This window comes from Bombus huntii, chromosome 1 (genome assembly GCF_024542735.1).
Source record: "Bombus huntii isolate Logan2020A chromosome 1, iyBomHunt1.1, whole genome shotgun sequence".
NCBI classification, from domain to species: domain Eukaryota; kingdom Metazoa; phylum Arthropoda; class Insecta; order Hymenoptera; family Apidae; genus Bombus; species Bombus huntii.
Window position 1 is genome coordinate 455441 of NC_066238.1, and position 27422 is coordinate 482862.

At 30.3% G+C, this 27422-nt stretch overlaps 4 protein-coding genes across 12 annotated transcripts; 2 read left to right on the top strand and 2 right to left on the bottom strand.

Moving 5' to 3' along the window:
* The first annotated feature begins 49 nt into the window (after positions 1-49).
* LOC126864217 (probable cytochrome P450 303a1) lies at positions 50-5740 on the top strand. 2 transcript variants are annotated; one of them, XM_050615456.1, is made up of 11 exons: positions 50-444; positions 587-763; positions 2957-3042; positions 3217-3468; positions 3595-4036; positions 4160-4340; positions 4406-4514; positions 4593-4773; positions 4886-5003; positions 5086-5224; positions 5311-5740. In XM_050615456.1, exons 2-11 carry the CDS (start codon positions 735-737, stop codon positions 5490-5492), a joined length of 1719 nt encoding a protein of 572 aa, XP_050471413.1. In that variant the 5' UTR covers positions 50-444; positions 587-734; the 3' UTR covers positions 5493-5740. The 2 variants fall into 2 exon arrangements, with proteins under 2 accessions (XP_050471413.1, XP_050471327.1); XM_050615370.1 differs by having other exon boundaries at positions 50-763.
* A 148-nt stretch (positions 5741-5888) lies between these two features.
* On the bottom strand, positions 5889-10048 carry LOC126864305 (alpha-1,3-mannosyl-glycoprotein 4-beta-N-acetylglucosaminyltransferase B). 5 transcript variants are annotated; one of them, XM_050615597.1, is made up of 11 exons: positions 9623-9906; positions 9334-9510; positions 8347-8978; positions 8210-8256; positions 7821-8131; positions 7616-7746; positions 7405-7512; positions 7123-7316; positions 6922-7058; positions 6723-6838; positions 5889-6162 (listed from the first exon to the last, which is right to left on the bottom strand). In XM_050615597.1, the coding sequence occupies exons 3-11, from the start codon at positions 8878-8880 to the stop codon at positions 6064-6066; spliced, it is 1677 nt and encodes a 558-aa protein (XP_050471554.1). In that variant the 5' UTR covers positions 8881-8978; positions 9334-9510; positions 9623-9906; the 3' UTR covers positions 5889-6063. The 5 variants fall into 5 exon arrangements, with proteins under 5 accessions (XP_050471554.1, XP_050471788.1, XP_050471703.1 ...); XM_050615831.1 differs by lacking the exons at positions 9334-9510; positions 9623-9906 and adding an exon at positions 9913-10048; XM_050615746.1 differs by lacking the exon at positions 9334-9510.
* A 144-nt stretch (positions 10049-10192) lies between these two features.
* Positions 10193-26469, top strand: LOC126875165 (epidermal growth factor receptor substrate 15-like 1). 4 transcript variants are annotated; one of them, XM_050638786.1, is made up of 14 exons: positions 10193-10453; positions 10951-10995; positions 11104-11337; positions 11404-11676; positions 11785-11997; positions 12081-12226; positions 12310-12469; positions 15432-15677; positions 16246-16308; positions 17234-17577; positions 17655-17826; positions 17902-18045; positions 18125-18430; positions 19426-26469. In XM_050638786.1, the coding sequence occupies exons 1-14, from the start codon at positions 10427-10429 to the stop codon at positions 20152-20154; spliced, it is 3102 nt and encodes a 1033-aa protein (XP_050494743.1). In that variant the 5' UTR covers positions 10193-10426; the 3' UTR covers positions 20155-26469. The 4 variants fall into 4 exon arrangements, with proteins under 4 accessions (XP_050494743.1, XP_050494207.1, XP_050495709.1 ...); XM_050638250.1 differs by having other exon boundaries at positions 10195-10453; positions 12069-12226; XM_050639752.1 differs by having other exon boundaries at positions 10195-10453; positions 12069-12226; positions 19389-19534.
* On the bottom strand, positions 12480-27197 carry LOC126865470 (uncharacterized). Its single transcript, XM_050618032.1, has 8 exons — positions 26500-27197; positions 14181-14397; positions 13951-14113; positions 13575-13896; positions 13306-13511; positions 13038-13219; positions 12827-12982; positions 12480-12750 (listed from the first exon to the last, which is right to left on the bottom strand). Exons 2-8 carry the CDS (start codon positions 14225-14227, stop codon positions 12579-12581), a joined length of 1248 nt encoding a protein of 415 aa, XP_050473989.1. The 5' UTR covers positions 14228-14397; positions 26500-27197; the 3' UTR covers positions 12480-12578.
* Positions 27198-27422: the final 225 nt, after the last annotated feature.

Genomic DNA, 27422 nt, shown 5'->3' on the forward strand with positions numbered 1-27422 from the left:
CACTACGAATAAGCCGATTCCCTACTTCGATTACAATTATAGGAATATTTAGATGGAATCTGACACAGGGTTTTAAAGTTTAAATATAACTGTATATTTCACAGAGAACACCTTCGGAGACTGAATGTGCGAATGAATGTTCGTTCAGTGTATACGGAACGGTACTGTTTTATTGCGTACCTTGCGCGGAAAGCTGAGTGTAAGTGATATATGTGGAAAAGATGAAAACTTGAGATGGACGAGCCTAGAACATGGGACAAGCGGATTAGTCAATTAAAAATTTCGGTGAAGAAGTAAGGGTAACGGTGATCGCTGTTAATTGGTTAGAAGAACTGATAAGAAAAGAAGAGAACTGACCGCCCCAAACTGAAGCCCCCAAACGTAGATACGGAGCGTACCATCGAGCGACGCACGCGGAAATCGCGCGTGTCCCAACATTTAATCGTTAGTTACAGTTAATAAAACCGGGGAGCGCCTCGATAATGCATCGTAAAAATAAGGGATTCGACGGCAAACATTAAACCTTATTTCAGGCAGATTTTAGGCAGAACAGGCAGAATTAGTGGTAATAAAGACTAATTTTCAGCACGGCAGTAACGATTTTTTGGGGATTATTGCTGGTCCGAGTGAATATGTCAAGGGAAACATAGACGGAGAAATAAGACTGGAGAAGATACATGGCATCTTTAGAAAATTAGAAACGGTTATTCTCGAACGGTGTTGTGACTGAAGAAATGGCCGAGTGTTTAATGACTGGATCGTGGTACGGAACAATTTATTTGATCTTTTCAGTTTCATGCTCGATGCTCCTTTTATTTATTGCAATAAAATTTACTTCTAAAAAAAAAATATTCCGATAAGATTAGTTAATTTATTTATTTATAAATCGCGGGCACAAGCTCTATATTTGTACAATGAAGAGAAGTACTTGTAATAAAGAATGACAGATATACGACAAAGAAAACAAAAAAAAGAAATATAAATATATAAGAAAAAAGACGAACAAAGCAAGTTATACTATAGTAACACGTTAAGAGTCAAATAATTGCAACGCTGATCGCCTGAACTTATAGTAAGATCTAGAGAAGATATCGACTCGTTCAAAAATACTTCAATACCTGCATAGTTCGGGAACTCTGAGATCGTTGGAAAAAAGGAGTCAACTCGGAAGACCGCGGTATAAAGAACAAGCATTGGAATTACTAAGTCGAAGTAACTGAAGGACTGTCAATGTAATTATTAACGATTTTAAATAAAAAGAAAACAAAAATGCCAGCAACTTCCGCTTCTTCAGTGTGCTTCTAAAAATTAATTTTATTATTTACAGCTAGATATCGTTAATATGTATAACTTTCACTAATATTAATAAATTATTCTGCTCATGATGCGCGTATAATGGTTGAGCTGTATTTAAATTGTATAAGATTGCTTTTAAATACCCCTCTTCGTATCCAACGATCTTTCATTTTGCGGACAGAAGATAACCGTATTAAGCTGTATCGTAAAACTGTTATTCAACAAGTTTTAACCGAAGATACAACTTAAGGCTGTTATCTTCTGTACGCAAAATGAAAAATCGTTGGATACGAAGAGGGGTATTTAAAAGCCGTTTGCAGGCTGGACCACGGCCAGTTTTGCGTGCACAACAGAACAGCAAATTTCTCCAGATGTAAGGTAAGATTGATTTAAGGATACGGATAGATGTATCAGACAGATTATCGCTTTAGTAATTTTTAATAATCCAAATTCTAAATTTAATAATCCAATAATAAAAATTGTTTCTATATCGATTTGCATTTTATCTAACTTTAAAACAAATTTTCTAAATTAGTCGTTGATAAATTATTGCGCTAATATTTGAACGCTATAAATTTATTATTCATAGGTTTTGATTGTATTTTTTTGATTCATTCGCAAAATATTATTTATGAAGAAAATACAAGACGCGAGAAAATACGTCGAAAAGGGAGACAGTTGTATAGGAAACTTTAGAATGTAGTTTACAATAATGAAAATTTAATTGTCGTATGATTCACGAAATACTTAAATAGTGAAGATAAAAAGGCTGCTTTAATAAGAGAGGAAGAGGACAAAAAGTACAACTGATCGCGATAATATTGTTGATAGTATTGTGTATCGTAGACATGGGATCAGTGATCGAAGATGCAATTGGAATATATCGAAAAAGATGACACGTTTGGAAAAAGAATAAAAAACGCTTAAGCGTATACACCGATTACGCAAAGAGTTATGAAATAATGAAAGTGAGAGCATGTTTCGGCCCTTCCGTGTAACTTTCTCTCACGAGTCCGCGTGTATGTCCACTTTCTTCCTCAAAAGCGCGGCGCAAACCCACGTTTCAAAATAGTCGAAAACGGCAATCGAGGTGAGAGTCGAATTCCGCATCTCGTTTAATCACTTTCCCTTACCGAAACTGTTGCAAGCGTGTATTTCTAAAAGTTTTTTTCATGAGAACGTATCGATATGAAAGATTATATTCCGCTTAAGATACCATATTATCGATATAGTATATCCAGTCTAGAATTTATTTATGCAATACTTTGGTCTTTCGGGTTGATTTCTTTTTGTTCTCGAGTGATCTTAGATTTTGTTGCCCCGTTACTAGAATAGGCAACTTACTACGCAAATAATATCTCCAAAGGAGCTGGTTTCACAAGTTAAGGCAATCAGCGTTGTTCTTATAACGTAACTTCCTTTGCCCGTCTTTTCTTCTACATCTTTTCTCTCATATATTTATATTCCTTTTTCATCTTTACTTCCTTTGTTGTACATTCATTATTCATTATTCCAACTACTTTTCTTCCTTGTGCCGTAGGGTTTGGGCTTTTCTTAGGCTTGGGGTAGGGATTTTCTAAATAAATGAACAAATACATTCGCGTTAAAATATCGAGTACCGCGTAAAGTAAACTTATAACGGTATTTATTGTGTTCGCAGTATGTTTTCCACGGTGGTGTTATGTATAATACTACTCTTACTGCTACTATATCTAGGATCGCGGAAACCGAAAGGATACCCACCAGGTGCTGTTATATTCTCTAGCTTATATTTCCCTTAATTTATACATTTTTAACTTCCTCCCCCAAACCGATTATCAATTAGTAAAAAAAGAAATGGAATAAAAAAATTATTTTTAACAATTTGATAAATATTAAGAAAAACGCGGTCGGTGTATGTCTAATTTTTGAGGATTTTAGGTCCAAAATGGTGGCCAATTTTGGGCTGCGCCATCGAACTGACTCGTCTTCGCAAGAAAACTGGTTACATGTTCAAGACCTGTTTCACTTTATGTAAGAAATATGGGCCGGTGGTCGGTCTGAAAGTCGGCGTGGACCGTATCGTCATACTAAATGATTATGAGAGCATTCGGACAATGTTCGCTAATGAAGATTGCGATGGAAGACCGCTTGGTCTACTTTACGATGTGCGAACTTCCGGTTGTAGGAGAGGTAACTTCATCAGCATCAACTTTTTCTTTAGTTATCTAATTAAAGATTCATTTTAAACGTTTAATCTTATTCGATCCGTTTTTTTATTTATCTTTTATTCATGAATTTGGATCTTTTCGATTCAAGGATTAATTCTCGTGGATGGAAATTTGTGGATCGAGCAAAGAAGATTCGTGTTGAAACATCTCCGTGACCTCGGCTTCGGTCGGCAAGACATGGCTGTAATAATACAAGAAGAGTGCCGATCGCTCGTTGAACACATCAAAAAGTTAATCAGCGACGAACATAATAATCGAATTAACGAATCTAAAATGTATTGCAACAATAACGAGTATGACAATGGACAGATATATCGATTAATTGAAAAAGATAAGGCGAACGAGTCAGAATTAATGGAGAAGCATACAACGAGTGAAAAGCAAGTAAAAGCCTCGGATTTGTACGTAAATGCTTACGAATACGTGGAGATCAAGATGGCTCAATCCCATCCTGGAACGATAATTCCAATGAACGACGTGTTTGGAATTACAGTACTCAATACTTTGTGGAGAATGATAGCTGGTAAAAGGTTGTTCATTCTCTGTTACTTCCACGTATTATCTTATTTGATAGTTGAAATATCAATCTGGTCTCATTGAAAGATCAAACAGTTTTTCAATAACAAAATTTATATTCGAGATATCTAATTCAGGTTTAATATCGGTGACGAGGAGCTAACTTATTTCCAACGGATTCTGACACAGGCTTTAACGAAAATCGATATGTTAGGAGCACCGTTTGGTCATTTTCCGCTACTGAGATTTATCGCGCCAGAAATGTCCGGTTACAAATCGTTCGTGGAGGTTCATCGACAACTTTGGGAGTACTTGAAGGTAAACAAAATACCATTTGAATATCGAATGTCAATTATAGGAGAAGCTAAGTAATATAATTATAGGATGAACTGGATACTCATAAGAACGACTTTGCACCAGACTCGCCGCGAGATTTAATGGACGTATATCTAACTGTTTTGAACTCTAAAAATTATAACAACACGTTTTCAGGTATTTGAATATTAGATATACGCCTTAAGAGTAATATTTCATTTAAATCGATCGTAATTATACCGAATTATGTTTCAGAATCTCAATTGCTTGCCATTTGTATGGATTTATTTACAGCAGGTTCAGAAACTACGTCCAAAGGTCTTTGCTTTTGTTTTTTATATTTAGTGCTATTCCCGAAAGTACAGAAAAAGGCACACGAAGAAATAGATAGAGTAATTGGACGTAACAGACTTCCAACTCTAGAAGATCGGACGAGGTGATTCAGAAAGACAAAATTTGACAAAAATTCGATTCTAAGATTGCTATTAGAAAATTTAATATTTTTTATTGATCGTCTGTATAAAATGTAATTAATTATCTCACTTTAGAATGACATATATGAACGCCATCGTCTTGGAATCACTGAGATTCTTCGCAGGACGAACGTTAAATGTTCCACATAGAGCACAAAGAGATACTACGATATTGGGTCATACGATACCAAAAGTAAGTATCTGATGCGACGAAGGGTATCGAGTACGAAGCGATTAAAATCTTTAAGCAAATAATATAGCTAACGCTATTTTAGAATACGATGCTTTTGGTAAATTTCAATAGAGTATTAATGGATGAATCATGGGGCGATCCCGAAAACTTCCGACCAGAAAGATTTATAGACGAAAGTGGTAATATCATTACGCCACCCACGTACTTGCCATTTGGCTTGGGTACGTATTTCAACATTAAGAGACGTAATCATTTTCTTTTTTTTTTAATAATCATACGTTTAACACTGTTATTTTTTTTACAATAGGCAGACGTCGTTGTATGGGGGAGAATTTAGCTAGAAGCAATACATTTATTATAGCTACTACTCTGTTACAAGCATTCACATTTTCCACAGTACCTGGAGAAGAACCATCGACAGAAGATTTTGTCGATGGAGTCACCATTAGTCCTAAACCATTCAGGGTAATGGTTTCTTTAAGGACGTAATTAAGTACGAAAGCGTTTAAAATAATTTCACTCAAAAGTAATGGCAATTTTTAATCGACTTAATCCTTATACGGTTTAATTGATATCAAAAGATTATTATGAAAATAATATCTTTGTTAATGTAAACTTATAATGCAGTATATGTAGCAAATAGCGTACAGTAATTACAATAGTTCTAAGTAAGCGTATATTTTAATGTTCAAAAAAATATATTTTATTTTATATGAAAATACATGTGTATGTATATATTTATGTATGTATGTATATATATATATTTTTTTTATAATAATATATATTTATATAAGAAGCTATACGAAATAAATAATACATATGCGAGAACCATACAAACTTCAAATCACCGTTCACTTTTTAATATATAACAAGTATTCGAATCTCTAGACATTAATAATATTTCTTTAATAATATATTACAGAAAGAATATAAATTGCACATAATTACACATATTACAAATGTATATTTGTTCAACGGTTTTTCCTTGTTTTACGAAAAGATAAATTACTTGTTTGTTCCACTGACCTTAACATTTCTTAAAATAGTCTGGCACTTATTTTTATCGCGATGTTAAGTATATGACATTCCTATTCGCATTAATAGTATTGTGCGAGAGATTCAAGTCACAGAAACTTCCTTGCTCACATACTAGAAATACCTACATAAAATTATAAGTGGTGTTTCGATCTTTGATAAATGAAATAACATATTGACTACGCAGGTACTGTTTCGATTAGAGAATTGGTAAAATTGGTCAAAAATTTCGCAAGTTGCTCGAAAACGTATCTCAGAAAAAGAATTAAATATTTTTGCTAATAAAGGACTTATATTTATATCGTCCCGTTATACGTAATGATGATTCATCTTTTAAAAATAAAATTTTGTTAAACTCACTTTCTAAATTAAAATCAGATCTACTAAAATATCGTATAAGCTATCTCTCATGGTGGACGGTGGAAAATAATCTTTAATCTATTATCTATCAAGATATGATGACACGAAAATAAAATTAAAAATAATTTAATAATTAACTTATATTATCCCTGTAAATGATGCCGAAAAAATTTTCGAAATATTTTTTCCGAAGGTCAACTAGGATGATCTTCGACTATATGAATCTGTTAATATAAAAAATGAAAAATAAATGTGAAAATCTGTGTAAATTTTACTTATATAACATTTATAAATATAACGACATTCTTTACTGACAAATGTTACCTCAGATAAGATAGCCCAATTTTCACTTTCGCTGTGTACTGTCAAACGAAGTATCAATATTTTCCCTAATTTTGGATCTACCGTTCCTTGAGCAATCCCAAGTGCATCAAACTTTCCTAATTATAAACAACGTTATATATATATATATATATATATATTATTAATTACATATGCCTATTCATATAATATTGTACAATACCTATAATAACATAACCATCCTCGGTAATGTCATTACTGTTTCTATTCATGGATGCAGATATCTTTGTAAAGACCTCTACTGTAGTGTTATAAAATCTATCAGATGGATGCTCAGGATTTCCACTTCTAAATAAGTACCTGCATTACAAAAGTTAACGTCATAATTACTTGTTGCATAAAATATGATACATGTTTAAAATACCTTTTTATAAAAATAGGATGGGAGAATTTGAATTTTAAATGGTCTCCAGGTTGCGGCAAAAGACCCCAAAAGAATGATTCACCTTTATAGGCCTTTTGTAATGTATATTGTTTGTAAGGTTTAATTTGTGTTTCTACTATCGCTTCTGGATTTTCGTGCGCGTAATATAATGTTATTTTTCCAAATTGTTTATCCTAAACATAACATTTATAATAACTATAGAATATGGAAAGAAAAACAGAAATACCATATGTGTAATTGTTTTCCTTTTAATATATGTACCTTCAATTTCTGTACTTTCCCTTTCAGCGAGGAGTGCGTTCCTATATGTTGAAAAAGCGAAGGTTTGTAGTGAACCCATAATTCTGCTTTAGCCATTTTACAATGTTTCTAAAATATACAAAACATTGATTAACATAAATATATTACATACGAACATAAGTGTCTTTAAAATATATTTTTTCCTAATTCGCTATTAAGTGTATACACTTACACTATCTTTGTCAAGACTACAAACTTTAGTCGATACCAAATGATCTAATAACCAGTCGACTGGTTTATCGTTATGAAACATTAAAAAAAATTGTATCAACCATGGCAGTTCTGCACATTTAAATAACTTTCCTGATAAAAAATTATGAATATAAAACAAAGCAATTAATTTTAGCAATTAACATATCGATATCAATATAACATACCAATAAATCCTAATTGACAAAAGTCCAAAACAAACCAATTTTCTTTAGTTGCTATCTTTTGTAGTGCAAAAGATTTCATTGTTGTTATAAAATTCTTTTTAGCTAAAATATCATCTTCCAGTTGTACGTAAAATGTTCCTTTTGTCTGAGCGTATGACATAAGAAATGCAAAATCTAAATTTTGCTTTGACCTCCAAACAACTCTTTGGTGGTCATCACCTAAAGTATCATGCAATTTGGATAAATCTGGGTAATAAGATGCAGATGGAGATATTACATCGATTACACCAGCTTCAAATTCAGTTGGGAACCTGAGATATAAACAAATAAATTAGACATATTAAGAAATGGATAGCATCAAACATTGCTATTTTTTACATATAACTTACTGAACTTCAATTTGTTTTGCAACATATGTTACATATTCCAAATCTGTCTGTAAAAATATATATGAATGATATATAGATAAAAATAGCTATAGTGCAATATTTCAAGGCAACTTTGTTATTATCTTACAAACACTTACTTCTGCAATTAACACGATGATTAAAGTATCTGCTGTCTCCACAGAATTCATGCGATCTAATAAATTTTTAAGTGTTGCCATTAAATAACTTTGTACTTCTCTTTTAACTGTTGGTACACCAAGTACCATGCTAACTCCAGTGCGACCTTTACTCTGTACAAATGCTGGACGTAGACTAGTAGGATCATTCAAAAAATGAGGAAGAAAATTATATATAGATGGCAATTTTATGTTGGTCACATTTGATGTGGTATTGTTAAGTAAAAATTGAAGATCTGGCAAAATGTGATTGTTCTCTATTAATTGCAATAACTGATGTGACAATAAATTTATCTCTTCTTGACTTGTAATATATTTAGCATGTAAATGTTCCAATTTAGCTTGTAATTCTGCGATACTATTTTGCAAGACTGTTTCTTCATGCAACTCTGATGGTGATAAAAGGTTTAGAATGGCGCATGGTATTAATACTATTGAGAGTATGATCAAACATCGTCTTCTTATGGGTGTCAGAGCTACAAAATGAGGCGTCATCTTCTTGATACTAAATTCTACATGGTTATAGTCATTATCTTGTGGAATAAAAACAAATTCTCAATGATATCACATTATAAGTTCACACCATGGGGAACCTAAAATATATTGATATATGTAAATGCATTGTAATTAAACAACATGAAAACTGAAAAAATAGAAAATCATGAAAATGTAAATGACATTAGAAATGAAAGATTAAAGTAACATCAAATTTCAGATAACACAAAAGAGCAGATAATAAATTAAAAATTATATATTTATTATTATCTATAAAAATTATGTATGAAATATGCAAAAGGTAAACAAATTGTTTACAGATATACGATCATTTCCAAAATTGTACATTGAAAAGGAAAGCATCATCTGCACCAAAAACAGGAAAGAAAAGATCATGACAGGAATATATCTACTATGCGTTTAGTGTTTTGTTTTCCGAAAATTAATATTTACCATGAAACATCATATAGTCTTGAATTCTTCGGATAATGACAAAGCAAAACTTATGAGACTTACTAGATTTAACGAATATCATTATCGATTATAAAGTGTTCATTTTAGACCGGCAGTTTTCTTCGATGAAAACCAGTATTATTTTCTTTTAATCGACAGTAGCATTTTGTTAATAACCTGTAAACTTGACTTTTTCTAAATATTATACTTTATTTGATCAGAGATTTGATTATATTGTGCTATTTTCAATTGATGTCCAATATAATCTCGATAAAGACAATTTTCTTACTCGAAATTGCTCAGGGGAAAAAATTTTGGTCGATCGTTTCAATTCGTTCTGATTCATTTTATCACTAACGCGACATTCGATTTTTTCATTCTCTTTCTAATGTATATCACGTATTTTTATATAAAAATCGTATAAATTATATATTATGGCAAATTATAGCATAACCTATTTTACTACAACAATACAAATTGGAGAGTAGCTGCACCAATAGTAGTGATACTTGTAAATTTTTAATAAAATGATAAAACGACTAAAAATGTAAATTAAAATGTACTCTTTTTACAGCATACTTTTCAATTGATTGGGAAAACAAACTTGTTTATAATTTTAGAAAACAATACATGAATAATTTTCAATACACTACAGAACAGTTAATCGAAAATTGTATTCAAATTTGAAATAATTCATTTCGATACAAATTATCTATAAAATAATATAGATATATAGATATTCAAGTTACATAGATACTCAATTTGAATCGTAAGTTTACATCGTGCGCATGAAGTCTAGTTTGCATGATTATCGGTTGATGAAAAGAGGGTGGAATATGAGAATATAAGGCACGGGTGATATAAGACGGCAATCGAGCGCTACAAGCGGCAGAAGTGTTTCATATTGTTGATAAATTTCATTTACTTTCTTTCGTTCGTCCAAATAATTTGACAGGAGAAATATAATCGCTGTTCTGCGTTTCGTTAATGTATCTGACAATAACAATTGTTCTACAAAATGTTAAGTAAAATAGTTAATATGACATACTATCGATTCATAGTCTGATTGGTTAAGCCAGTGTTCAATGCAAGTATGGCCGCCCTGCCATCACCCACGCAGGTATATTATAATTTTTATAATTTTATCAGGCTATAATATTCAATATACTAGATCTATTATTAATTAGATTTTTTGAAAGATTCATCTTTCTTCCGTGTAAAGGGATACCACCTTTTGCCATACACATTATAAATACAACCATACTTGTGTCGTCAGTTACTTAAACTTCTTTGACAGTACATACAAATAATCTTTCGATAAATCTACATTAAATACATTATCTCCTCTATGTACTTCTTGATAAACTTCTTGATAAAATAGTTATAACTTACATATCATAAAACTTAATAATTTGAAGCTTTTATTCATATATTTGTTAATGTTAATACATTATACATTTGCGGCAATTATATTTGCGGTAATTTATGTGAGTTATTTATGCATAATACTATTAACAGTTTGTCATATGATACAATTTATGATATAATAGGAGTGAAGATATACATATATATATATATATATATATACATACATTTAACAAATTTGTTTTTATACAGGTGGCTGGAAGCCATACTGCTATATATGAAGCTTATTATAACCAGGTATAGTTTTATGTATTTTCATATAGTAATATCTTATATGTTTATGTATCTAGATGGTTTAAAATTAAATATTTGATTAATATGTTATATGACGCATGACATATGAAGGTGGATCCAAATGGATATGGACGAATTGGTGCAATGGAAGCTGCAAGATTTCTTAAGAAATCCCAGCTGAGTGATGTTGTACTAAGTAAGATATGGGATATGGCAGATCCACAATCACGTGGATCATTAGACAAATCTGGTCTTTTTGTTGCTCTCAAACTTTGTGCATTAGCCCAAGCAGGAAGAGACCTTAGTATGTCAAATTTAAATATAGAATTGCCACCTCCAAAAATGGTAAACTGTTACATTATTTAATACACGAAATAAATTATTTTACTTATCGCCATTATATATTTTTAGGGTGATATTCCTGTAATATCTCAAAAAAATATAGTAAATACTGTACCAGTAATAACATCTGTCAGTAACGGAGATTGGTCTATTAAACCTTCAGAAAGAGCCAAATATGATCAACTTTTTGACAGCTTGCAACCTTCAAATGGATATATACCTGGGAATAAAGTAAAGGATGTTCTTATGGATAGTAAACTTCCTTTAGATACACTTGGAAAAATTTGGGATCTTGCAGATATGGATAAAGATGGTATGCTGGATAGACATGAATTTGTTGTTGTAAGTAGCTTACTCTATAATATACAATATACAAATATGTAATATATAATATACAAATTAATGTTTTATTTCTATAATATAATTTGATGTATTATTTATTTAATACAGGCTGTGCATTTAGTGTATAAAGCTTTAGAGAAATATGCTATACCAAGTGTACTTCCACCAGAATTAATGCCACCGGCAAAAAGGAAAGATTCTACAACACCAGTACCAAAATCTCCTGCGCCAATTGCTGTAATTACAACAGTTCCACCATCTATTCCACCTCTACCTAATGTACCTCCAGTGAAGAGCATGGTTGGTTTGGATACAGTAAAGGTAATATTTCGATTGTTAAATAAAAATAAAAATTAAATATTCTAATCCTAATATAAAAATATATAATATAGACGAATGTACAGTGGGTAGTTTCATCTGAGGATCAAATAGTAGCAGACAAACTATTTTTGCAAGCTGATCTAGATATGGATGGGTATGTCTCAGGTATTGAAATCAAAGATGTCTTCCTTCAAAGTGGACTTCCACAGACTGTCTTAGCTCATATATGGTACATATATATTTTAATTATACTGTTTACTGGTTAATAGAAAATAAGGAAAAAATGAAAGAAATTTCTTATTTATTTTTCAGGAGTCTTTGCGACACATGTCAAAGTGGAAAGTTAAATAAAGAACAATTTGCTCTAGCTATGTGGCTTATTAAACAAAAACTGAGGGGTGTTGAACCACCCACAGCTTTGAGCCCTGATATGATACCACCATCCATGCGGAAACCAACTGAATCTGTTGTGGTAAATATCTCATTGTATCAAAATAACTCTTTCCTTCTTTCTTAGTTATTTATACCTTTTTTGCAACATCGTATGTTGTTTTATTTCAAAGAAATAATGCATGATACAGTCAATGTATCGTAAAACGTTTACGAGTTTGAAATGCCCTCCAAAACACAATCATGAATACAACAATTATTAACATTCCACCAATCATAATAACACTGTAATTTGTTTGTAGTTCCATTTCTCCAGTTACATTCAATTTTATTACACCAACGATTTCATTTCTTTGCCAGCAACTATAAACAGAGTCATTATGAATTGTATTTCAAGTATTATTGTTTAATTCGATTTAATAACTAAATAACTATTTACCTATATATATTTGCATCTTGAAATTTTAATGATTTGAAGATTATATGCATTTGCGAATTAAAATAAATTCTTCCTTCAGATTGGTCTTTTACAATAGACGGATTTAAGATTTTGTCATCTATTTTCCAATTAATTGGTACATCTGTATTTAAATTTCTGGAAAAGTAAAAAAAGTTTGAACGTATTTCTTCAATTTTCAATGTTATTTTACCCTGGACACACAAGAACTGCTTTTTTATCATGTTTTTGATAAATTGTTGTGCGTATAACTGGCGGTGATGGAGCAGGCATTCCTTGAACCATAGAATATATACCAGCACTATTATTTGCACTTTCAAGTACATTTCCCTTCTTATCTCGTACTTCGAATATTATATTTTCTGGACACTTTATCTACAAGGAAGTTATGTAAATTTAATTGTATATTGAATATTAAGCACTACACGAAATATTCTTATTTGCATAATATTTAATAATACCTTACAATAGCGCACCATAATTTCTGTTTTTCTATCTTTAATATTCAAAATGTCCAAAGCTTTTGGCAAATATTTACTTTTACAAGGTATTTTGTTTCTAAATAAACGTAAAACCATTTTGATTTTATCATTCATACTTTTATCTATAATTTGATCCTGAATTGTGGTTGTAGTTTCTATTGTTCCATTTTGTTCATTCTCTGCAGCTAAATGTTACACATTTTGAAATTTTAAGATAGATAATGCATAGCACAAAAAAAAAAGTATACTTTGCCGTTTATAATTTGCAAGTAGTTTTTCTTCTATTATACTTTTCTTGTTGATATCTGCACGTGAAGAAACAGTACAATATCCATACCGAACTTTCTTGCCAACTACATTACAGTTAGAACATAAGGACCATTTAGTCCATGTTGTATAGATATTTAAATTATATTCTGATACAATATTTTGTGGTATTGCATGAGGCATATTGGGTGCTGTTGTAGGATATACAGTTTTTACTCCTTCAAGATCAGTGTCAATGGATATATAGTAATATATTGATAATGTATCCCCAAATTTACACCAATATTGACCAGCTTGTTCAGACTGTAAAGACTGCTGTATTATTATGGCAAAAAATATTTATTTACTAAATTGTACCTTAATGTTATGTATTATTAATGATCTGTCTTCTGGGGAAATGAACACATTATCTGATTCTATAAGCCTACTTGTATCATTGCTAACTGTATTATTGAAATACCATTCTACATCATCACTAACATATATTTCTATTGGAGAGATACATATTTGACATTTTAATCTGAAATTGGTGTATTAGTAATATTATTATTATAAAATAAGTAATAAGAGTATTCCTTTCATCATACGTGACAAGTGTTCCTTCTAAGGCTTGAAACGCTATTGGATACATCATCTTCTCTGATCCAATTTCGTTATATGTCTTTTTTAAACATTCATAATATTCCTGCCATAACTCTTTGTGTATCTTTCTAAGTGTTTCATTTGCTCTTGGATATTCATATTCATTAATATCAAGAAGAAGTTCACTCTCTTAATGGAAAATAAAAAGCTACTATATTTTTGCTGAAAAATGGCAAAAATTATTACCTTTTTGTTTATTCAATTTTTCGTTTATTTTCTTACGAAGTTCATTATATTTTTTCCATAAATTTATTCCTATTATAAAATTAGAAACTATATTTAATAAGAAATAAAGATATAGCAACAATTTTAACCGCATCTTATAGTTTTACGAAACTTGACATACGTTTTTCAATTTTTTATCCATTGGAAATTTATTTCTTTACATTGAAATCAACAAACATGTCAAAATGTAGTAAATGTAATTTAAATGCATTGGAAATATGTTCATTATGTAAAAAGGGAAACAATTTGGATATGGCAAGTTGTATAACAATTGTGCCTGTCTTAATACATAATAAAACACCAATAGTTACCTTGAAAAGAGAAAAGGCGAGAAATGTTATGTTTGCAAAACAGTTACAAATAGAAGCGAGAAAAGCAAAATTAATATCTTTGTATGATACAAATGATCCGGAAAAAATCAAACCTAAAACTCGTCGTGAATACATAGAAGAATTCATAATTAACACAATAAATGACAGCACCTTTATTTCTATAAACTGATTTAATATGAGGTATATAATTCATTGAAAAATTGCAATGCTTTCTCCAATGGATAGCGGTAGCAAGAAGGAATTAATTTTTTATACCCTGTACTGACAAAAAAATGTGTTGAATTGAATTGTATAAAAATTGTTAAATTATTTGGTAGTTTTCTGTAAATGATATGAAATTTTACTTATTATAAAGAATTATATCCCAATAAAAAATATTTTAGAACTGTTTAAAGTTATTTAAAATATTTAGATAGTTGAAGTATAGAATGTATTAATTTTGTTACATGGAATATGATTATCCAAAGGGAAATATATTTTCAAATTAAATATGATATTTAAGTTCTAACTTGACATATGTTTTTATATATTATTATACGCACACACAAAATATTTGTACTGTCACTATATAATTAAATCATCATTTCATATAACTTATTTCCCTTTTCTATTTTCAATAAAATGTATTTTCATTTTTAGGAAAACAATAATGTCTCTGGTTATTCAAACCCAGAATTGGACATGATAAGTAAAGACATAGCGGAACTTGTAAAAGAGAGGCAAAGTATGGAACAAGATATAGCACAAAAGGAAGCTGATATTAAGATAAAGAATGGTGAAATTAAAAGTTTACAGAGCGAACTGGATACACTTGCTGCTACATTAAAACAATTAGAAAATCAGAAAGGTGAAGCACAAAAGCGATTGAATGATTTAAAAGCTCAGGTAAATAACATTTTAATTTGATATATTTGGATGATTTGCTTGTTGAATGTACAGCTTTGCTTACATATGAAATTACAAACATGGATTTGTGAATTGTATATAATGCTTTTGTTAAGATATGTAAATAATTAAGTGTACTACAATTTCTACAATTTAGAAATTATTATTTGATACAAATTAAGTTTTAATAATATAATTTAACACTGCATATTGTATTATTACACTATTATATGTTTCACAAATTATTTTTTTGCGTACAAAATAGTTATCAATGAAGGAAAGAGGTATAAAGTGTAAGAGTCTTTTCCTGTATTTAATATTATCTTTTTTAACATTTTCGCATATTTCATAGTATAAGTTATACGATACTTAAAATCATTTTTATACATATATATTGACTGATTTATTTATTTATGATCTTTCTCTGATTACTTTTTTTTCAATGAATATAATTTATACTTTATATAATAGAATATTTATCAATTCATTTTATTGTTTTATTTTACAATGTGTTTAGATCCTTCATTATGATTTAGTTTTATTATGTTTTATTATGTTTGGCTTATAGAAGACAGAAGTAGATAAAGATTTGAGTGAGGTCGAGCAGAAGATACGTGAAGAACAGAAAAAGGTACATCAAAAATTTCTACTTTTAATGAAGGGCAGGTACGGTTGCGAAATACAGATTCTATTTCTCACTACTATGAGATACTGGCTACAATTCTTTAGTACTTCGTCAAGTATAATACTATAAAATGATAAAAATCGGGATAGCTTTTTACAAGAATAATGATAAACCTACAAAAATTTAAAAATAGAAACATTTATGATTTCATTTTGCGTATTAATTATATTCAGAAAATAATTATATGGGACTTTATTTATATCTATATAAGCATATGTATAAGATATAAATATATAAACTAACGTTTTAATATATATACACCACACATTATTTTAGAAAAAGCTTTATTTGTTTCCGTTACATCTGCATAGTTAATGCTAGTGCTTTGCTGCTGCATTGCATGATAAACTGGTTGTAGCATAGATTGCCATCAAAAGAATTATATTTGCTTACAACTTTGTGTTTGAGACTCCAGTCTAGTAAAAATTATGAAATCATGTTTTAACTTTATAAAAGCATTTCATATAAATCTATATGCTAAATTTAATTTTTTTCAAGATTGATAAAAATACAAGTATTTTTAATCTGGATTTGAGTCTTAAATTTGTATAATTGTATATAATATTTTTCTGTATTTAAAAATATACGTTGATAATTGCAAATAATTAAGTGTAGATATAACACCATACGTTATTAACAATATAATTAATTAATTATTGTATATATTATTGAGTGACGTAATTAATATATTATTGAGTGACTATAAACTTTATTAAATTACATATTTAGTCTGTGTATATAGTCTATAAGTTACATATATATGTATATGTGTATCTACAAATATACTTAACATATTACAGAAATATACTTTTATACTTATGTCATAATAGATGAATTATTATATATAATACTTTATTACCATTAATAATAGGTTGATAAATTGCGTCAACAAGCAGAAGAGCAAGAATCGGTGTTGCGTGCTCAAGAAGAAGAACTGAATTTTAAACGACAAGAATTGGAAGGCTTGAGACAAGAAGAACAGCAGTTAGAACAGCAACAAAATAAAAGCAGGGACCAATTAAATGAACTCACTAAAAATTTGCAGGATACACAGTTGCAAATTTGTCAAGCAAAAGCAAAAATCACTCATTTACAAGAACAACAACGGCAAATGAGTGATGCAATTGCACTTTATGACTCTGCACTTGCAACTGGGGATGCCACACTTGTACCTGATACTAGTCTGCAATTTAATCCCGAAATTGAAAACTTAGAGTAAGTATTTAATATGTACATTCCTTAATTGTCTTTATAATAATATTACTTTATTATTTCTGTGTAAAAATCTATAGATACGAGAAAACAAGCGAAGAAGATAAGATTCAAAATAAGAAAAACGTTCAATTTTCTAATACAAATGGAGCAACAATGGATGGGTTTGAACAAGATCCTTTTGCAGAACCATTTAATAATGCATCAACACCGGATCCATTTGGAAGTGCATTTTCATCTCCAAATACTACTGTAAGATCTTTCAATTGAAATAATTACTTATATTATTATATAATTCCTAACGTAGCAATATATTTACAATTACAGGGAGGAGGAGGAGGAGGAGCAGGGGGATTCACATCTGACCCATTTAGTGTATTTGATGATAGCAATGCTGTTGTGAAACAAGATCCATTTGATCCATTTGGAGATGGAAAAAGAAATGATACTAAAGCTACCACTACAACATCGGTAAGTCATTATAGGAATAATAAATTCTTTCAAGAATACAGCTGTTATTTGGTTTATTTATTAGTTCTTTTTCTCCTAGGCGACAAAAGATCCATTTGGAGATGATCCATTCGCAAATCTTCATGCACCACCTCGACCAGAAAGTCCTAGTCCTGCTCTCCCTCCTAAAAAAGCAAAACAACCTCCACCACGACCAGCACCTCCTCGACCGTCTCAAGGACCTACCGGTCCTCTACGAGCAGCACCGGCACCGCCTACACCTTCTCCTACACCTGATCCCTTTGCAAATGCTTTCTCTGCTCAACAAGGCATAATAGATAACAACAACAGTAATAATTTTAATACGTCTACTGGATTTGCAGATTTTGCTAATTTTGATTCTAAGGTATGTACTTTCACGTTTTTAAGTGTCATATAATATCGTTGAAAATTATGCTCCTATTTTATCAGTTGGTAGAACAATTATTTTCTTGGCACTCTGAATTGTATTAACCAATCTCCTTTCGTTCTGTTTAAGTGTTCCAATATATCTTCCTGGGCATATCCCTTCCTTCCTCATTTTTATCAATGTCCAGTACGTCGTATGCTGTTACTTCACGTTTTAAGTACAGTTATTTTTAACGAAGGTGTAATATATTGATAATGACTTAAACATTACTTAAAGTACAATGCTATTTTACATAAATAGTAGCTATTTTACATAAATACGATTCTTAACTCACATTTCTAAACTACGAGTTACTTAATATTGCTATATAATACGTCATTTTAATATATTACAATATTATTTTGTAAAATATATTTATATTAAAAAAAAGATTAATTATATTTTTTGTTTTATATTTAGGTAGAAGCTGCACAATTTTCAGTTTATTCATTGATCCGACTCCTGGAGCATGCTGTCTACAAATTAATTAATTTGTTCTCTTTGTTCCAGTATTCTATTTTCTTTTTATAATATTGCATGGAAATTTTTACATTATTTAAATAAAATGTTCGAGTTAATTCGACCAATTTAACGTCATAGAATCTTTAAACACATGTTTATTTATTCGTGAATGTTTTAAAAAGCGTTCACTTATCATTTTTATCTATCATTTGTTGTTTCTTTTATATTTCGCTGAAAGTTGATTATCAGTTGACTACTAATTGATTAATTTAGTAACATACTACAGATTACTGCGTGTTAGAGTTTTTTATTTGTAACAGAATCAAAACGAACGAACTCGAATATTTTGACTCGCTTGCAATTGAGTATATTCTAGTATTCAACAACAGCCACGTATGGTCCAGCAGCCTGACGATAACCAGCGGTTCTTGCGCTATTCTTTCTACCTTTTCAGTAAACGAAAATTGACCACTGAAAAAAACCTGCTTCAGCCGGAACCAACACTGACTCGAACGGCACCACCCAGACCAACCAGCAGAACACATACAGTATCAACGGTAACTCCAAAGCTGCCGGATTTCACGGAAGATCCCTTCAGAGACTATCGATACGAAGATCCCTTTAACATACCAGATCCTTTCGCCGATGATGCAGAAGATCATAACGCGAATAAGAGTGAAACAACGGCTGGCAACGTGGATCCATTTAGTTACGGAACAACCTCGGTACTCTCTCGTAAAAATTCGTTCACCAAAAGCTTCGATATTGATTTCTCAAATACTTTTCCTCTGACTAAAAGCAAGTTTGAGAAAGACAATGCTAAATTCGATACTGATTTCGTGAAAGCATTCTCTGACGACAACAGAAATATAAAGGCCATCGACTCTGCGTTTTCAAACTTCAAGATAAAAACGGTAGACATAGATGAAGCATTTTCCACCAAGAATGAAAAATCTGCCAGAAGGCACGGACAAGATTTAGCACACAATAGATCTAAAACTACTTTTAACGATAAAAAATCGAAAAATGACATGGGTAAAATTTGGAACGGTAACAATGCAGCACCACCTCTCTCGTTAAGCGAAGAAGAGCAATTTGTTTGGGCATCTCAGCAAAGCTTAAAGACCGAGGAGGAAAGGCGTAAGCGTAAACAGCAAGAAGAGGCTGAATTAGCTTTAGCCCTTGAACTAAGTAAACAAGAAAAATCCGGGAAATTGTAAATTTTATCGGTAAAAGCACTTTCTGTTTGATTTATTTGATTGAATTGAAACATATACATATATATATATATATATATATATATATATATATATATATACACATATATATATACATATATTTTCGGGCACAACGACTTTACGAATCTTCATAATGAAATCAGAACTGAAAGATATATGATGTGTTAACTTATTATTAATGACTATGAGATCTGTGCTAATGAAAGGCTATGAAGGATAATCGCGTAATGCTTATTTTTAATACTACTTAGCATATCATAATCACGGTGGCACGAAAACAGAAATTGAATCAAGCATACATGCATCCAACAATTTATAGAAACATTAATTATGTAACATCAAGAAACATTTCACTGCGTATGAAGTCAGTTTTGGATGTGATCTTCTTGGTTTTCGTCCGATACAGGATACATTTAAGTATTCAACTATATAGTTACAAACAAATCTCTTGATGCATTGAATACTATTTGAACATAAAAAAAATTATATCGAACCGCGCGCTCTTTTCGATACTCTGGTTTACCACAGAGGAATCGATCGATTTTGTAAAAAAGTAAAAGGAAAGGAAAGATTAATCATTGCCTTGCAATATCGAATTCTAAGATAATGACACTTATATACTCGTAGTTGGTTGTACACTATCGCTAACGTTAAATTAGCATGTATAAAGGCAAAATATAATGGCAGATTATTGGATTGACAATAAAAAAAAAAAAAATGTTATGTACACGTATTCAGTGAGTTCAAAGTGAGCGGATTAGTAATATAAATGGTTATCCGCATTTGAGCAGATAAAAGATTCTCAACATCGTTATACGAAGTACACTTTAATATATATAATATACATCTGTACATTTGCGAATAACAGCAGAGTGTAACATTTTTGTTTGTTTGATCTGCACTATTAATGATGTCTTATGCATGATACTCTAACTCGGTACATGTCTTCGTCAATATTTACCCGAAGGCATTGAATAAACGACATAAAAAAATCATTCTGGCTATATAAACGTTACTAGGTAGAAATACACAAAACATACGATATATAAAGATCATTAAAAAAATACTATTACATATTAGTATCCTTTTCGACGTGTTATTATTCTGTATAAGAAAGATCAGTTACTGATTAACATAAAAATTTTGTGTTTCGCTCTAAATACTATATACTAAAACTGTAATAAAATCCAAATGAAATTTTTATTTTTTTTTTTTTTTTAATAGACTCTGGACTTAACGAACAGATGATGCGAATAGAAGGTGCGAATAGTAAACAATGGTATTTGTTATGTTGTAGTAGTGTAAGTGAACCGTTCCAATAATGTTTGTGAGAATGCCGTCTGATTCAGCCTTCGGTCTTAGTACGTCCCAAAGAAATAAGGTGTTCAGATAAAGCGTAGCTCCGTGTTTGTCCCCGAATAATCTCGCGTAGCAAGGAATCGTTCGAATCAAACACAAAGAGCCGCGTGTATCTTTACTTTTACTATTATAATCGTATAACTTTACAACGACAATGTATTACGCATGCTGTATATATTTCTATCTGTATTATTTCATGGTAATTATTATAATAATTATGTTATTGTTATACCGCTATTACGATTATTATTATGATTACTATTATTATTATTATTATTATTATTATTATTATTATTATTATTATTATTATTATTATTATTATCATCATCATCATCATCATCATCATCATTATTATCATCATCATCATCATTGATAGTGTAATAACTATATCATAAAAATACCAAGCGTTGTCAATATATCATTTACCAGTAAACAAGAAAGGAAGAAGAAGAAGAAGTAAATGACTGTAAAATCGTATTATATTATGTGTTACTAACATAAATATGGTATTATTGTGTATCAATATCGTTGCTGTTTTGGATGCTTCGAGAGTATACATACATACATCACACGGTGGCAAATAAGTAGTAACTCGCGGGAATTGAAGACGTGTGTGCCAGAATGAATATTTATCGGAATAAACCAAATGACCTAATGCCACGCTTAATTCCACGCAATAATTTAGAGGGCCTCGTCCAAAGAGTCGGATTAATATTCAGTTGTACGAACCATATTTTACTAGCAATAACGAATGATACATCGTTTGACGAAATTTCGTTATATCTATTTCCATCTATTTCCATGTTTAATATTTAACAACGATATTTCTATAATTATTTTACAAGATGATATTATTCTTTTCTTGCTATTAATTGAATGATTAGATTTTCCATGTATGAATTTGTGATTTTCATTCAAAATACGAATATTATTCTAGAATGCTTTCAATTTATTATATCGTTTAAAATGATTTATTTTTTAAAAGTAATTCCTATTCCTTCTGTAAATCTCATGTGTAAATTGTGTAGCCTTTAGATTTCTACAAGATATTTATTTGATAATTACAATGCAAGAAAGTTGGAACAATAGAAGAAATAAAATTCGATGAACTTTGTATTTTTTCCGCAGATCTGTTTAACACATTCTGTTGCATATACCACAAGATGAATGTACTGGAAGAAAAAATAATACACTTCAATGAAGAGCATACATATGTATACATGAGATAAATCGAAGTATATACATATACGCAAGCACTACTGAATAGCGTATTTAAAATGCGTTTAGGAAACCTGACTGCGACATGTTTAGACTATGTATAAATAGAAAACGCTTTATTCCATTTTGTTTTTGTTAATACTTAAAGGACGATGAGCATATACAAGTGCTACTAAGTTAGAACGAACATTGTAACAATACATTTGATTTCAGTGATTCAATATCTATAGAAATTTGTATTTAAATGCGAAAAACGTCTGTAATTTTCTTTTCATTGGCAAATTTAAAAAAGGTATCTAAAAAATTATTCTATGCCTCGTTTCAATTAAATTATACTTTGTAATGATACTTAAATTATACAGAGAATTGTTAGTGAAATTGGAATGATGAACGTACTTGTCCATTAAGTTTTAACAATAAAGTTACGTTACAATGATACAAGTAGGATGAAATTATTAATATCGTTATTGATAAGAAAAGACGTTGATATCGTTGTTACCAATGTGCAGGTGTGCTAAGTGAACAGATGTGCGAAATTGTTAAAATCTCTTTCGTTCATGCTACATTTGTTTATTGCTAATTTATTCGATGCAACAGGACACCACCCGTGGAAAGTTGCAAAATATAAATGTCGAATATGAGTTTATTTATCGATATCATCGTGCTCCTGTACGGTGTTTCAATATTCTCGACGATATCCTTTATCTCTAACATAGTCAAAACGATCGAAATAACATAAATTATTATATTACGTATCGTTAGAAGCGTTATTTTCTCATTCATTTTCTATATTTTATTATTTCGGTATTTGAACATTATTTCAGCAACAAATGTTCTCTCTGAATATGTTTTCCTTTCTTTTGTCATCTTCGTATCTTCTATAAAATGAAATTTAATCTTTTCTACACCTTTGTCCGTGAAAAAATATATTTCTATACTATTATCGAAATATATATCTTATAAAAATAACACGAAAAAAAATTTCAAAGAGATTTCAGTATCATTGCGTCGAGAATGAGGATAACATCGTTCAGGGGGTCACACAGGCATACCTGACTAAAGAACATTAATATATGTACAATCCATATCGAAATTGTTATAGTTCACGTGCAAATAACATGAGTTTTCGAATAGTATGTGATAAAGATGTGTATGTAAATGTACTTGAACTATGTATAATTAACTAATTCAAGTTATTAATCCTTCAACTGGTGCGCGGTAACGAAAGTCGACTATATACGGTGTACTGTGCACAAAGAATGCTGGTTTTTTTTACATACATATATATATATATATATATATAAATATATACATACATTTAGCGATTCGAGAAACATAAAAGCGACGTAAAAGAAAGAAAAGGGAGTTGTAGCGATGCTTTGTTAATTTTATGTCCGCGACTCCCTCGCGTAGTAATAAATAAGAGAAAGATGTCGCGTATATCACTTTTGTTCTTTGTGTGTAATCAGCAAAAAGATACTCACGATGTTACATTGACTATATACAAATATACATAAATGTATGTATTTTCGGTAAACAAATTTCTCCGAGAGACTGAACATCGTAGAAGATCGTCCTTCGAAAGACAGGAATTTCGATTAGAGGTTTCTTCGCGCGCGACTTTTATATTTCCGAGAACAAGGTTCTCGTTTTAGGTGTTGCCTCTGTTAGGTATCTTACCACATGGCAATTAATCTTGTCGACATTATTTTCGAATCATAAAATAACAAAATGCGGCAAGATGCAAAAAGCCTGAAAAAATGTTGCTCTATCGATCAATCAGAAGAAGTAACAAAAAAAAAAAAAAAGAAAAAAAAAGAAAAGAAAAAATGAAAATAAAGAAAGAAGTAAGAGTTACTCTCGAGGCAGCGTTTGAAAGCTCACCGGAGAAATCTTCGCTGTCAAGGACGTGATTGAAAAGTATTCTAGAAATTAGAAACAAATATTCGTCAACTTCAAATTTCTCCACGAGACCGAAAAACAGTTAGTGGGACCTCGAAAGTGTCTATCATGGACAAACGAGATCCACATGTATACGTAATTGCGTAAGAGTTATCGAAATTTGTTTGCTATTTGTTTAACATCGAAAGAATGCTGTTGCACATGTGTACATGTAGGTGAAACGCACGCCGACAATTTTCTCAATTTTTCATGTATCGCGAAAGTAGAAGATGTTGAGACTGTATTACTGATATACTTTATTGCTACCCACGTGCATTCCAGTGTCTCTAAAATTTGAGTAAGAGCGAGATTCTGTTGTATGAAACAATACTCTTCGAAAGAAAAATGATAGAACAGTGTAGTATTCTTTGATACAACCAACGTAACGAAATCATAAACTCTTCTTGTTGAAATTATTCGTTGGCGAATTGCAACCTGTACGAGAGGTATTATGTTCCTTCTTCGTTGCTTATGTCCTACCTGATTTTAAATAATTTCACTGACATGTCCCATGCCGTATGAGATGATGTTAATAATATAAACATCGATCGAAAACGTTTGTTTAATAGAAATGTTCTTCTGTTTAATATTAAACTAAAATAAAAAAAAAAAAACATTTTATTATATATTCGCAATATCTATATAATTAGATATTGTAATTTAATATGTTAATACGATTCGACGATGTCATTCGAAATGTTACATTTCTTACGGTGTCGTACGTGTTAAGTATCTTTGCTCAACGTCTAAGTATCTCGTAAGATATCTATTTCTATTTCGTAAAATGTATCAAGAAAGATATGATTTATCGGTTTTTGTGCTACAAGTTGAAAAATCAATTAGAAGTCTGATCGTTCGAGACACGCTGTTGTACGCTCTAAATATTCCTGAATGCTCGCTATTTAGCTGGTAACAAAGATAATCTGTTGTTCGCCAAGCGTCTGCCAAAAGTGCATGCGAATAGTAATTTATTATTATCGCTCGTTGGAACTCGCGTTAAATAGACATCGTACAACGCTCGTCGTGATTCTCAAGTGGACGTAATTGATGATCTTTCATCGAATCATTACAAACATGAATATTTCACGAGTATCGTAGAAACTACTTCCTCGCTCAAAAATCTTAAGACAATTATTATTATATTAGGTTAAAAATTGGATAACACTATGTATACAATAAAGATATCAAAAATTGTTAGTTATATGATAAAGAAAGTAAATGTTATTGAAACATGCATGCGATTTAAAATTTATAATTTACATCGGATACCAAGGTTTTATTAAAAACGGTGAATGCCCTAAGACTTTTGAGTGGGAGTATACATATTTCGATAATTATATCAAAGAAGTTTCCTGAAACGCAAGGAAACGGCTGTTCATTCGTATTCAGTCGTATTTTCCAAACTTCTTTCACATTATCGATTCTTATTAATTTATAACACATCGTTTCTATATTTTTGCAAATATCGGAGAACTTCAATGGTATCTTTTTAATCGATTATAAACATGTATTTGCAACTGGACAAAAGAATACTCAAGCCAATTAACTTTTACGAATTCGATATACACGCTTATATCCTTCGTCTCATTTTTCTTGATAAAAAAATACCAAGTTTATAATCAAGTTTTGTTACGTGTCCACTCCGTGGTCATGTGATTAACAAATATATTGTACCGATGTTACGAGTTCTTATAGGCAAATACCTATATAGCAAATCGTTGTTTAATATAATATAACCCCTTGTACATAATAAGTTTAAATATACAAACATCTGGTTCACTATGTGTACATTAACCTACGTATACTTACTTCTCTCCATTTTTTATTTTCGATATTCTTCGAAGAGGAAATGAATTTTAAACTTATTTTTTTTGTTAATTTTTACTACTTTCAACATTCTGCTTTTAAGGAACCGTACAATTATATCGATAGTAACATTGGAATTTATTTTGATTAAGTTACTTTTTACGATTTGTTAAAACTACACCCTCGTTAAGAAAAAATATTTAATCTCATTGTTAATTTCTTGAATTTACATTTCGTAAACTGTTTATACTTTCCTATCAGTGTAAAATCCAGTATAAAAAAAAACAGAATTTAATAAATCGGATTAATAGGTTTATTTAAATTTGATCGAAATATCGAAGCTATTTTCACTAAGATAATAATATAAATATATTCAATTGTCACACAAAGAAGAAGTTACGGTCCTGAAACGTGGATTTATTTACCGCAAGATGTCATCATTGCGAAAATGCATTCTTATCTAGTCATACCGGTTTTAAATTTAAATAAAAATAGCGTTATTATCGTAGATATGCATTATAACCAGTACCCATTGAATATTACGAGCTTTTCTAGCAAATAAAAGAAAAAGTTAAAATAAAATTTCGTCATATATATGAAATATGTATGACATATCAATAAATAAAATATTAATTAATAATACACACACATAAATACATAAAGATGAATGAATATTATATTCTTAACGTTATTAGAAAATGATTATAAAGTACAAGAGTACGATATATATTTTAAGATACAGAAACAATGCTAACTAAATAAATGCAATATTTTTATGATAGGAATATATAATAAATTTGAAATCATTGGAAGACATTGATTAGAATCGTTAAAAATATTACTAAAATTATAACATATTTGTCTAATATTTATTGATTTCATCGGAATATATATTGATACAAATCGTTATTTTTTTTCGACGAATG